The sequence below is a fragment of the Penaeus chinensis genome, chromosome 2, assembly GCF_019202785.1.
Source record: "Penaeus chinensis breed Huanghai No. 1 chromosome 2, ASM1920278v2, whole genome shotgun sequence".
In the NCBI taxonomy this organism is placed as follows: domain Eukaryota; kingdom Metazoa; phylum Arthropoda; class Malacostraca; order Decapoda; family Penaeidae; genus Penaeus; species Penaeus chinensis.
In genome coordinates, this window is record NC_061820.1 from 31352463 (window position 1) to 31364962 (window position 12500).

General features: G+C 36.5%; 2 protein-coding genes across 5 annotated transcripts in view; one reads left to right on the forward strand and one right to left on the reverse strand.

Moving 5' to 3' along the window:
* The window catches only part of LOC125029971 (ribonuclease 3-like), a 23455-nt gene extending 15776 nt beyond the window's left edge, over window positions 1–7679 (reverse strand). The window contains exons 1-11 of one of the 3 annotated variants that reach the window (XM_047620187.1): window positions 7554–7679; window positions 4201–5000; window positions 3799–3999; window positions 3355–3450; window positions 2923–3177; window positions 2425–2573; window positions 1671–2176; window positions 971–1138; window positions 565–754; window positions 315–431; window positions 49–192 (exon numbers count right to left, since the gene is read on the reverse strand). In XM_047620187.1, the coding sequence (XP_047476143.1) occupies window positions 49–192; window positions 315–431; window positions 565–754; window positions 971–1138; window positions 1671–2176; window positions 2425–2573; window positions 2923–3177; window positions 3355–3450; window positions 3799–3999; window positions 4201–4997 (2623 nt within the window). In that variant the 5' untranslated portion in view covers window positions 4998–5000; window positions 7554–7679. Of the gene's footprint in view, window positions 1–48; window positions 193–314; window positions 432–564; window positions 755–970; window positions 1139–1670; window positions 2177–2424; window positions 2574–2922; window positions 3178–3354; window positions 3451–3798; window positions 4000–4194; window positions 5001–7553 lie in introns of all 3 variants that reach the window. The other 2 variants (XM_047620170.1, XM_047620179.1) reach the window with 2 other exon arrangements.
* Window positions 7680–11803: 4124 nt separating this feature from the next.
* LOC125031745 (protein MIX23-like) overlaps window positions 11804–12500 on the forward strand; it is an 8746-nt gene continuing 8049 nt past the window's right edge. Inside the window, exon 1 of one of the 2 annotated variants that reach the window (XM_047622676.1) lies at window positions 11804–11903. In XM_047622676.1, coding sequence (XP_047478632.1) covers window positions 11865–11903 — 39 coding nt within the window. In that variant the 5' untranslated portion in view covers window positions 11804–11864. The remainder of the gene's footprint in view (window positions 11904–12500) is intronic. The other variant, XM_047622684.1, reaches the window with a different exon arrangement.

Sequence of the window (12500 nt, forward strand, 5' to 3'; positions counted from 1 at the left end):
AAAGAAAAGATGGTGTGGGGGGGGGGGGGGGATTACACAATTGCATACCTTTCAGCTGATCAGCATAATTCTGCCACTGATACTGGGACATACTCAAAAGCTGTGCCAAGTCCTCTGGTTGCACAAGTGGCCCACTATTCTTGAGCAAGTATGTTAACACTTCATTCATTGAAAGAATCTCCTTGCCATTATCTGTAATAATATTCAAGCATTAATACCATAACCTACACTATCAGTATGAAAAGTTTGTAACCTGAATTGTAAAATCAGTTTTGCATATAACATGATTTCTAGTTGAATATTTTTCAACAGACCTGCCAACTTCCTGACAAATCTTGGCATAAAATGGAATCGTGGACAGCCATCCGGATCCCCCATGGCATGGAGGTTTAAGTCTACAAGTTCCAACAGTTCGGTAAAGAGATACTTATCTGTAAATGAAATCAACTATTACTAAAGGTTCATTCCCTTGGCCAACCATTTATGCAACAGTAAATATCCTCTCTGAAATGCTATTTACATTCAGTTATCATTAACATTTATCTGAAACTTGTCATCACTTACAGAATATGTCCAATTCTCGGACACAAAAATTATCGGGGATCTTTTCCTGTAGGTAGAGGATGGTGTACTCAATATTGAAACGAATGACCTTGCATGTGGGAACTTCTTCAAGAGGGTTGTGTGATAGCAATGAGAAGCCCTCAAATATAAACTCATGGCTGTCATGCATAATCACAGTAGGAGTCTTGATCTGTTGGAGAAAAATCTTCGATTAGTCTTAGTAAACATTAATTATTCAAACTATAGCATGTTGAAATAACAATCTATTGTATATTCTTCACTCATTCATTGACAAAATAATCCAAACACACGAGTATTACAGCCAAATCTATAGATTATAGAGTATTACCATGGTTTACTCTAAGTTACTATTAATCAAACAAAACTATGAGTCATGCCAATCTACCAAGAAATTAGTGGGTGGAGATATTGTGATGAGATAATGGTGAAGATGATCGGCATTATTTGTCCAGGGGTCGCATGGCTTTAAGCTATCTTCTCCAACATAATACCCGTGACGGATGCCAGAACGCTGGGCCTTCAAGGAGCATCGGCAGAGAGGTCCATCATTCATCTGCAAAGGAGAAAACAAGATAAGAATGCAAGCATAAGAAGAGGTCATTCATGCTGTGATTTGTTTCTTAATAGCTGTCTATGCAAAAGTTGGCTAGTAAAAATACTGTTTAGGAATATATAAAAGTAAGATTTTACTATTCTGTGCTATGTAAAACTGGCTTTTTTTTCAATAATCTTCAATGTACAGAAGGGAAACTTCACATAACATGGGAAGCTTTCATTGCCAAATAAATCTAACATATTTTAGTACCAAAAATTGATCAACAAAAAAAAAACCTAAATGATGGGAAAATGCAGAGGTATGTGAATGAAGTGGATGGAGGAAACTCTATAATAAACAAAAGGAAAATTTACCCTGTAAATTTATTTTTACTATCTTTTGCCTATGTTACCAACATACATCTGACAAATTTCATATTTCACTCCTTAGGGTTTAAAAACTTGCACTGAATTGATACCCTCTTGATAGAGTGATCGAAGACTTGGAACCAAGTAACTCTTTGACCTAGAAACAGAAAATCAGAACTCACTTCTCCTGGATCATTGAACCACAGCTCTGGATGCAACCGATCAGGATGGTTTCGTTTCTTTTCCAGCTCCTTGGCGATTCTGTCCATCTCACTGTCATCATCATCATCATCACTACTAGTGCTATTGTCACTATCACTATCACTGCTGCTGTTGCTGCTACTGTCGCCCTTTTCTGAATCTTTGTCATTGTTTTCCTTGCTTATATGCCTGTGTTTGTGCTTGTGTTTGTGCTTACACTTAACTCCTACACTTTCACAAAGCATGCCTTCTGAAGAGGGGTTCTTCACTATCTCCACCTCCAAAGAAGCAACCTCGGAATTATTGGCTGTCTCCACATCCTCCTGAGCTTCCTTTGTTGCGATGCCGTTGCATTCCTCCCCCGACTCCTTGTCCTTTGTGCTGGTACTGTTTTCTGGTGCAATATTCTCCATTGGTGATTCTTTGGTCTCTCCATCTTGTTCCTTGGTTTTGTCCTTTTTAAGGCTCAAACATCCATTTCTGCATGCTTAATTTGAGAAATAAAACAGTCATCAGTGTTTAATCAATATCAACAAAGACTGTATATTATAAAGACAATATTTATACATACTTAGGAGTAGATTTGGATTGATGATTAAATAAAGAAACACTGATTGCCAAAGCCTCTGAAAGCAAGTGTTGCACCACTCAGTTTAAATAGCCCAGCCATTTATATAGGATATGAAATATAAAATCTTTAAAATATTCAATTCCGCTTTTTTTAAATACCCTTACCTATTGCCTGATGCTGTTCTTGCTGTTCCTTCTTTTCCCTTGCTTTCCTCTTTTCTTCTCGTATTTTAGTACCCCTCATTATCAATTTTTCTTCAACCACTTCACAAAGCGACATTAGCTTCTTCGTTGCACGCATTACTAATGGACTCCTATAAATTCAAGTGTCAGAATTTTTTTTTGCAAAAATGCTTCTGCATGTCCATAGGTTAATATAAATATACCATAAATAGAACTAATGAAAATAAATGTGAGTAAATCTTAAAAATATAATAGCAGTTATGTATATATAATGGCCACCTGTGGTAAATCTCTTCTTTCAAAATTTATAATATTCAGCAGTACATAACAACAATGAAAGGAGATTTTTTAAAATGAAAATAATGAAAAATAGATAGATCTTTTCAAGAAGCACTTCAAAAATCTAAATGAATCTTTTACAATTAGAAACATCAAGAGGTGATGTAAAAAGGAAGATGAAGAAGAAAAAGATAAACCTACTTCTCATCACGCTGGTAATAAAGATCGGCAGGAGCTGAGCGCACCCACGCAGCCTTCACATCCTCCTCTTCCTCTAATTCCTCCTCCTTAGACACTGGCTTAGACTTCTCCTCTTCCTGTATAGTTGGCAGGGGCTCGCATTCCTCCTTCTCTTCGGGGGGGAGGTCCACTGCATTCCTTTTTTTTCTTTTACCACCCATCTCTTTGATAGGGCTTCGTGACTTGTGTCTGTCAGGGCTCCAGGAGGGACGTGATCTAAAAAAGGAATTCCGTTTGCTTGAAGCTAAGTTTGGCACTGGGGATTTATCATGTCGATGATGCATACATACATACACCTATGAACCCACTCACTACATTACTCAATCCTAACTTACATACTTCCTCATTCATTCATTCTGAATTTTCTCTCTCTTTTTCAATCCAACAACTTACCTCTTCCTTTCTGGGGACAAAGGTCGAGAACTTGAACGAGAATGAGATCCAGGACTCCTTGAATACCGTTCTTTACGATCACTGTCATACCGAGATCTGGAATAAATAACACAAAGATTGTTTCCATATTCTTTTTTAATTATAAATTGTATACTGACATATCTACTATATCTTATATACTACTATATCTATCATGGCTCATGTGCTGATGTGTAAATTAAATCAATAAAATATATCAAGAATTAGTATGGCACATGAAAATGTGAGATATGAGAAGGAGTACAAACCCTTATGAAATTAAAATGGTTTCCCATCAACAATATCTGCTTTTATAGCACATATGCATGTTGCTAATTTGACATAAAATATCAACCTCTAAACTATGGCAGAAACTAGTTGTGCAGTATCTTACTATTACTCTTTACTTTCATACACATATCCCACCTTTCGCGAGAATCCCTTGAGCACCTTCGAGGCTCTGTGCGGTTTCTAGACTCTATTCTTCTAGATGAGTAGTCAGAGGGACTTCTTGATCTTTTCCTCCTCCTGCCGTGTCTATCACGCCATCCATTGCTAGAGTAAGCATCAGAGTAGCTTCTACTCTCCTTGTATCTTGAGTCTATACTACAAAGATCATCTTCATACCTATGGTCATATACAAGTGATTAATAGTCTTCCATTTTAATTTTGATTTTTTATACTGTTTTAACTTTTAGAAAATAATAATAATGAATAAATAAAATGCTCTTCACTAAAGAGGAGGTAAATATCAAATTTCAAATAGTACACACAAAATCATGATTTTGCACAAAATTCTACAAACTGCAAAGTCAAGCTTACCCTGACCTTGAAGAAACTTGAGAAGACCTGTCTTGTCCATGGATAGAGGAATCATGGTCTCTCCCTCTGCTATTGTCCCGGTAGCTGTTTCTTGATGGCACGCCACTCCGGTCAATACCAGACCTAGTTGAAAGGTCTTCAGTGTGAGGTCTATGAGGTCTCTCTGAATCCCAATCAGAGCCCTGCCACGTCTGGTGATGTATATCCCCTGGGCTGACACCACCCCAAGCAGAGCCAGGGGGAGGCTGGCCAGTCTGCACCATTTGTGAAGAAGGAGGAGGAGACACTCCCCACCCATACATGGGGGTTCCAACATAGCCTGGGCCAGGAGGTGGGCCAGGTGAAGGCCCTGGAGGTGGAAACTGCGTAAGCGAGAGGGGTCCAGATGTGACAACTGAGGGGCATTGAGGAATGCCAACAGGTCCAGGACATGACCTCACTGGAGGGGGACCAAAATGTCCATTAGATGGTAGGCCTGAGGGGGTGCCTGAGGGAGGGCCTTGGGGTACACTGTGCTGGGGAACATTATACTGATTTGGCATGGAGGTCTGAGGAGCTACAGCATAGTGATCAGGGGGAGCAGCTTCAGGCATGCCTTGATTTGGTGCTCCATACATAGGAGGAGGTCCATGAGCGTTTGCCCAGTTTTGTGGTGGAGCATTTACAGGAGGTGGCTGGTTGTGAGGGTACTGGTGCATTCCACCTGCTGAAGCACCCCATTGTGGTGGCGGACCATTACCCGGTCCTACATATGGCCACTGGGGGCATGCTGGCCCTCCTGCCCATGATGGTCCACTACTCATAACCTGTTGAATGGAAGGATGAAAATTATGATTTGGGCATAAAGTTTTCAGGAAGTCTTAGTTACATCTGACCAAGCAATAGCAGTAGAATATGTATCAAAGATAAAAAATCTGTCAACAAAATGCAGGTATTATCTGATTAAGGTAATAAATTGAATGTCGATATTTTATGACCACCAATTATTATTATTTCTATATGACATTACAGTAACATCAGCACCAGTATAAGTCAAACGACTCTTTATTTTGTTTAGCGCAAGAGATTAGAAAATTACGACAGCAGAGTAAGAAAAAAAGTAATTTGGTCATCCTTTTATTATTATTATTATTATTATTATTATTATTATTATTATTATTATTATTATTATTATTATTATTATTATTATTATATATATATATATATATATATATATATATATATATATATATATATATATATAACAATCCTCCCTGACCTGGCCTCGAACCTAGGTCACTCTGGGTCTGAGACTGGAGGGCCAGTACTAAACCAACCATGCCACACGACCCACTAAAAGGAGTGTGCAATTAGGATCTAACTAGCTCCATACACATTACCTATCTACTCATACATGAGTAATGGTAGTGAGGTTTTACACACACTCCCCATGGGCACTCGGTGGAAATTGATTTAGAAATTCGAAACCGAAGTCAGATATACTGAGGTGTATATATATGAAAGATGGAATAATGCAATACCGCATTGATATAGATATATAACAATGCGGTATTGCATTATTCGATCTTTCATGTATATATATATATATATATATATATATATATATATATATGTATATATATATGTATATATATGTATATATATGTATTCATATGTATTTGTATGTGTATATATATATATATATATATACATATACATATATATACATATATACATATATACATATATACATATATATATACATATATACATATATACATATATACATATATACTTATATACATATATACTTATATACATATATACATATATACATACATACATATATACATATATACATAGATACAAATATATAGATATATAGATATATAGATATTGATATATTGATATATTGATATATTGATATATAGATATATAGATATATAGATATATAGATATATAGATATATAGATATATAGATAGATAGATAGATAGATAGATAGATAGATAGATAGATAGATAGATAGATAGATGGATATACATGTACATATTTAAATATAGATATATATATATATATATATATAGAGATAGATTTTTATAACTATATATGTATATATATCTTTTTTTATCTACCTATCTTCTATCCAAATGCAAAATCCAACACAAACAACTTGAACCAATTTCATTCTTGATCTATGTAAATACTGCTTTTTCTTGAGAACTGTAGGTCAATGGCTACTATTATGACAGAAGTCATTGGATGCAAGTGTCACCTCCTTAGAACCTTTGGTATAAATTATTAGTGCAGTGTATCATTTCCAGTACATTTATATCTATTCTACACTTGCCTTGATACACTATATAACATACCTTCCCAGTAACATTAAATATGGTTTCAACAGGCTAAAATACTGCATGTTGCCAAGATTAATAAAATGCAATTCATATGTTTTAACATTAGCAACAAAGTTTATCTCTTAGATTACCCATAAAATAACTGAAGCTACACCATAGGAACATTAAAAAAAAACAGTAATTTTATTTCATATTTTACAAAGTCATCAAGCCCTGCAATGATAATTTTTATTATTACTATTCACAATGTAATATGCCCGAATCTGTTCTTTTTTGCATCGTACATGATCAGTTCAGGAAATATGCGAGTCTTGGTAACTGTTAACAAAGTGACTCAGACCAAGTACCATTACTTCAACTGACAACCTTGGGGGCACTCTGGCAAGCCATAAACATTACCGAATGAAGCAGTATTTGTTACTGAGAGCGACGCACCCTCCAGAGTCACAAAACCAGGCAATCATGCAAACCCCAAAATCCAAATCCTACCTTCTATTTATTCTGTACCCCCCATTTAATTAGCACTTCATGCCAACTTACAAAAAAACGTAACATTAAGAACTCTAGCTGTGTAAGTGTGTAGTTACCAAGCAACCTCCTGGTAAACAGGAGGTTGCTCCAGCTGTAACTGTTTATTAATTTATTCTTATGCTCCATTTCCCTCTATCTTCGTGCATCACTCAAGGTAACATTAACTGAAGGAACCAAAATCTTGACGACATATTACAGGCAAAAACAATCCTTCATCAGTTGAGTTTGTATGGCTTCCTTCCTTAAACCGATAAGAAGTTTTGAGGAAAAAAAAAAAATATCCTAGTTTTCTAACTGGACCGGTATCGTTAGAAAAGAAAAAACAAAAAAGTCTCCAAACAATCGTCCTTCCCAAAAAGACCTTCCCTCTAACCCCATTAAAAAAAAACAAAAACAAACAAACTTCAACTTCAAAATCTCCCCTCACCACATAATAGAACCCTCCAAATCCCTTGCAAACCTAACCCACAAGAACACGGAGAGGGAGCAAAAACCTTCAAAAGAGAAACCTCCACTCAATCTTCATCACAGCAAGGCAGGTTTCGTCACGACTCGACTCACTCCTTCTTGTTTTGGTTCGCGGGTCGCTTACGCCGCCAGCACCCGGGCAGCCCTGACGCGACCCAGATTGGCGAGGCCGTTGGGGAGAGAGACCTTTTTTTTGGGGGGGGGGGAGGGGGTGAAGGGAAGGGAGTTGGGGAATTGTAACATTTTTGGAAGGGGGGAGTTGGGGAATTGTAATTTTTTTTGGAGGGTGGGGGGGGGGGGTGGAAAGGAGTTGGGGAATTGTAACTTACTTTTGGGGGGGCTATGGGAGTTAGGGAATTGTAACTTTTTTTGAGGGGGGGATGGAAAGGAGTTGGGGAATTGTAACTTACTTTTAGGGGGCTATGGGAGTGGGGGAATTGTAACTTTTTTTGAGGGGGGGATGGAAAGGAGTTGGGAAATTGTAACTTACTTTTGGGGGCTATGGGAGTTGGGGAATTGTAACTTTTTTGAGGGGGGGATGGAAAGGAGTTGGGGAATTGTACAATTTTTGGAGGGGGAAGTTGGGGAATTGTAACTTTTTTTGGAGGGGGAGTTGGGGAATTGTAACTTTTTTTGGAAGGGGAGTTGGGGAATTGTAACTTTTTTTGGAGGGGGAGTTGGGGAATTGTAACTTACTTTTGGGGGGCTAAGGGAGTTGGGGAAATGCAATTATTTTGAGGGAGGGAAGGAGTTGGGCAATTGTAAATTTTTTTGAAGGGGAGTTGGGAATTGTAACTTTTTTGGAAGGGGGGAGTTGGGGAAATGTAATTTGTTTTTGAGGGGGATTTGGGAATTGTAACTTTTTAGGAGGGAAGGGAGTTGGGAATTGTAACTTTTTAGGAGGGAAGGGAGTTGGGGAATTGTAACTTTTTAGGAGGGAAGGGAGTTGGGGAATTGTAACTTTTTTTGAGGGGGGGAGTTGGGGAATTGTAACTTACTTTTGGGGGGCTAAGGGAGTTGGGGAATTGTAACTTTTTAGGAGGGAAGGGAGTTGGGGAATTGTAACTTTTTTGGGGGGGATGGAAAGGAGTTGGGTAATTGTAATATTTTTGGAGGGGGAAGTTGGGGAATAGTAATTATTTTGGAGGGGGAGTTGGGGAATTGTAACTTTTTTTTGGGGGGGATGGAAAGGAGTTGGGGAATTGTAATTTTTTTGGAGGGGGAAGTTGGGGAATTGTAACTTTTTTTGAGGGGGAGTTGGGGAATTGTAATTTACTTTTTTTTGGGGGGGATGGAAAGGAGTTGGGGAATTGTAAAATTTTTGGAGGGGGAAGTTGGGGAATTGTAACTTTTAGGAGGGGCAGTTGGGGAATTGTAACTTACTTTTTGGGGGCTCAGGGAGTTGGGGAATTGTAACCTATTAGGAGGGATGGAAGTTGAGAAAATGTTACTTTTTTGGTGAGGTTGAGGAAGTGTAACTTTTTTGGGGGGATGGGAGTTTCGTGCATACTGTTTGGGAGCGACTGGTCTTTTTCTTATAATGCTGGACATTCATATACATACATACATTCATATATATATATACATATATATATTTATGTACACATATAGATATACATATCGTTAAATAAACAATATGTAGATAAATAAATAATGGACAGATAGAAATGTAAATATAGATATAAATATAAATGAATGTACCCGGTTTAAGAAAAACGAAGAAATTCTAGTTTCTTCTTCTCATAAAGGGTTCACCTGATTATGCACAGATAGCATAAAATTGCATGTCGTTATCATTGCCATCATTATATTACCGTATTATCGTAAAATCACTACTACTACCGTTACATCGTTATTATAATCGTCAAATTTAGCATTATCATTAAAATTATCCTCATTCTGAATACCAGTGTTTTGATTATATCTAATGGTGATATCATAATTAATAAAAACTGAAAAGATTCAAGACCAAAATTCATTAAAGTGTGTAAAATTATTTCCCGTACTCCATCGGTTCGTATTCGGGAGGGTAGACTTAGTCAAGATCTATAAGTAGTACTTATATAGACCTTGGAATTAGTGTCAGTAACATGGCTTGCAACTCGTACCTGACCAAGCTTGTCACATAATTAGAAAAAAAAAAAAAAACGGGCAAGAAAATGTAACACGTTCACAGGCCGTCTCTAGCAAGATGGCCGAGCCCTGGTATGAAATACAGGCTTACTGATTCATGTTTATTCTCTCATTTCACTTATTCATATTGGATAATTTAACTCTTCTTCATTGCTTCACTTTCATAATTTATATCAAGGCCCCTTCAGGATCACGACCTCCTACTAACAGGAACAGACAATCCTATCCGCATGCCTGTATCACCGCTGACATGGATCTTGCTGTCTCCACACACACATTCGTGAGCTTTGATCCAGCTTGGACTTCCTGCGCCTCCAGGAGAGAGAGAGAGAATATTCGACTTAATATAAGCAGTGTGCATGACTTGCAAAAAACCTGTGTAATATCTTAAAGCATAATATGAAACACAGCCAGTAAGAATTTAGAATGAGCGTGATGTTTCGAACTCATCAATGAGACGAATAAATAACAAACATTAAGCCATAATGATTATTTGTTTGTCTGATAAATAACTCTTGGCGAGTTCGAAACGTCACGGTAATTTTCCATGCTCATCGAGGTTATTTCCTTTTATAACGCATTGGGCATTAAATGATTTTCCCCCTGTAATTGTAAAGTTTAACGTTTATTCCCCGATTTTACAGTATCTGAGATAACGAACTTTGCTTCGCCGATTTCTGCATTTCGTTTGTTCGTTCCCTTCTTTTTAAATGTCGGGTTTATGTTTATATACAGCAGTCAGTTGTACATACAGGCCAATATGAATCTAGAAAATCCCAAAATCATACCTTCTTGGATTAAACAAGAAAAGAAGAGAGAGAGAGAGAGAGAGAGAGAGAGAGAGAGAGAGAGAGAGAGAGAGAGAGAGAGAGAGAGAGAGAGAGAGAGAGAGAGAGAGAGAGAGAGAGAGAGAGAGAGAGAGAGAGAATGACAGGTCTGCATGCTGAATATGAAAAAGTGATGAATTTTGTTCTTCTTTTAGACAGTTTATTCAATAGTCTCCAGTGATATTTTTGCATTTATTGTCTAAGTGTCTGTGGGATATTAAGTATTTGCAGTCATAAATCCACATTTTAAACTGTATCTGAGAAGAATAAGCACAGTAAGTTTAATTGAGATTAAGTTGATGCAAAATCTTAACAATAAATAACCCGAGGTGTTTCTTCTAAATAAATGATGCCATTTTTTCTATCAACATTAGAAATACATAAAATATGTAATCTACTTATAAATTGTCTTTCTTCTTACGTTACATCTTGGTTATTTCGTTATATTCTGTAACTTTGTTAATCATAACTTGATCAGATCATATTTACATGAAGCGGCAAATGCATCACAGATCACGTGTCTTATATTGAAGCTATTGCATAATACCTTTATTGTTATAACAGTATAAAGATTTTTCATGTCCAAGTCAGTAATCGATAACTTAACATTTGCCTTTTAGTTCAAGGAGTCAACCTCTAATTTTCGAATGATTTGCATTAATATGCAGCAATTCAGGAATGTTTTCCAAAGAAAGGATACATTTGTGTATCTTATGCAGACTTTTATTCATTTATTTATTTAATTTATACTTAGTACGGGTCATTTTCTTTTTCGTATTAGGTTTGGATGTTGAGGCTGGTGTAACGAGTTTGCAAGTCATAAGATGAGAAAGAAATGAAAATATGGGTTACATAAGTTTTGATCAGGTTTGTTATGTATCGCTTATAGTAAATTGCCATTGCTCTTCGTAATATAACCTTCCATAAGCATTTAAATAATATTTTTTTCTTTTGAACACTATAACTTATGCCAATTTGCTAACTGATACGATGCAGAAAAAATGAATATTCTTTATCTCAAATTGTCTAATTAACAAAAAAATATGCTAAGTAGAATTTCGATGAAGAATATTCATGTCTCTTACGAGTTTTTATTCTACGATACAAATTAAATTTATTGTTAAAGTCAACTTTCTTATTATTCATTTTAGCTACTAGGCGACCCAGTACGTCTTAATCCCCGAATGACATCAAATCTAGGATCCAAAAGGGATTTTTAAAAATCATATAACATCATTTATACATTTAGACCATATCATACAAAAAATAAAAATTCCAAGATAATGAATAATGCATAAAATTTAAGGAATGTTAGAGTTTATTTTTCTCAGCAGAAGCCGAAGTCAGTAAATCTGGCGCATTCGGACGAACGCAAGCATGGCCGCGACCAACACAGTATCATGCGAGGACATCACGGTAATTATTACTAAACTAACCCATTTCTAAGGACAGAATCACTAATTAACTATGCTTGAGTTATTGTTATGAAGGTTTACAATAGACTCTGTGGAAGAGGGTGCAAGTAATGTTGTATTAGATTATAAAAAGACGAAATTTAAAAATCGGCGGCGGATCTCAGCTGATTGGGTCCGGAGCAGACGATGTGAATAAAATAAGTCGTTTTTGGAAGTTGGAAATTTCAGTTAACTGTGTTATGGTGGTCTAACGTAGATTCTATGTTCATTATTTGCTCTTGGATGGGGAAGTTTGCAGATTCGAAATGTGGGCGTTATGTAAGGAGGTTCTTGTGTGCCGGGTTAAAGACGAGAAATGTTATTTAAATTGTTATCCTGGTAACCGGTTATTTTATGCCGCGGAGGCTACGTATTTACGTATTTCCACGAGTTTACAGTAGAGGACATTTCTTTCTTTTCATATTCAGTTCTTGCATATAGGATGAGTTGCCAGAAATAGGAAGTACCTTAAAAAAAAAAAAAAAAAAATGACAATCTTAAAAAAAAAAAAAAAAATAATGAATGTGGGGTAACTTCACTATTTTTGTCAATAGCATGC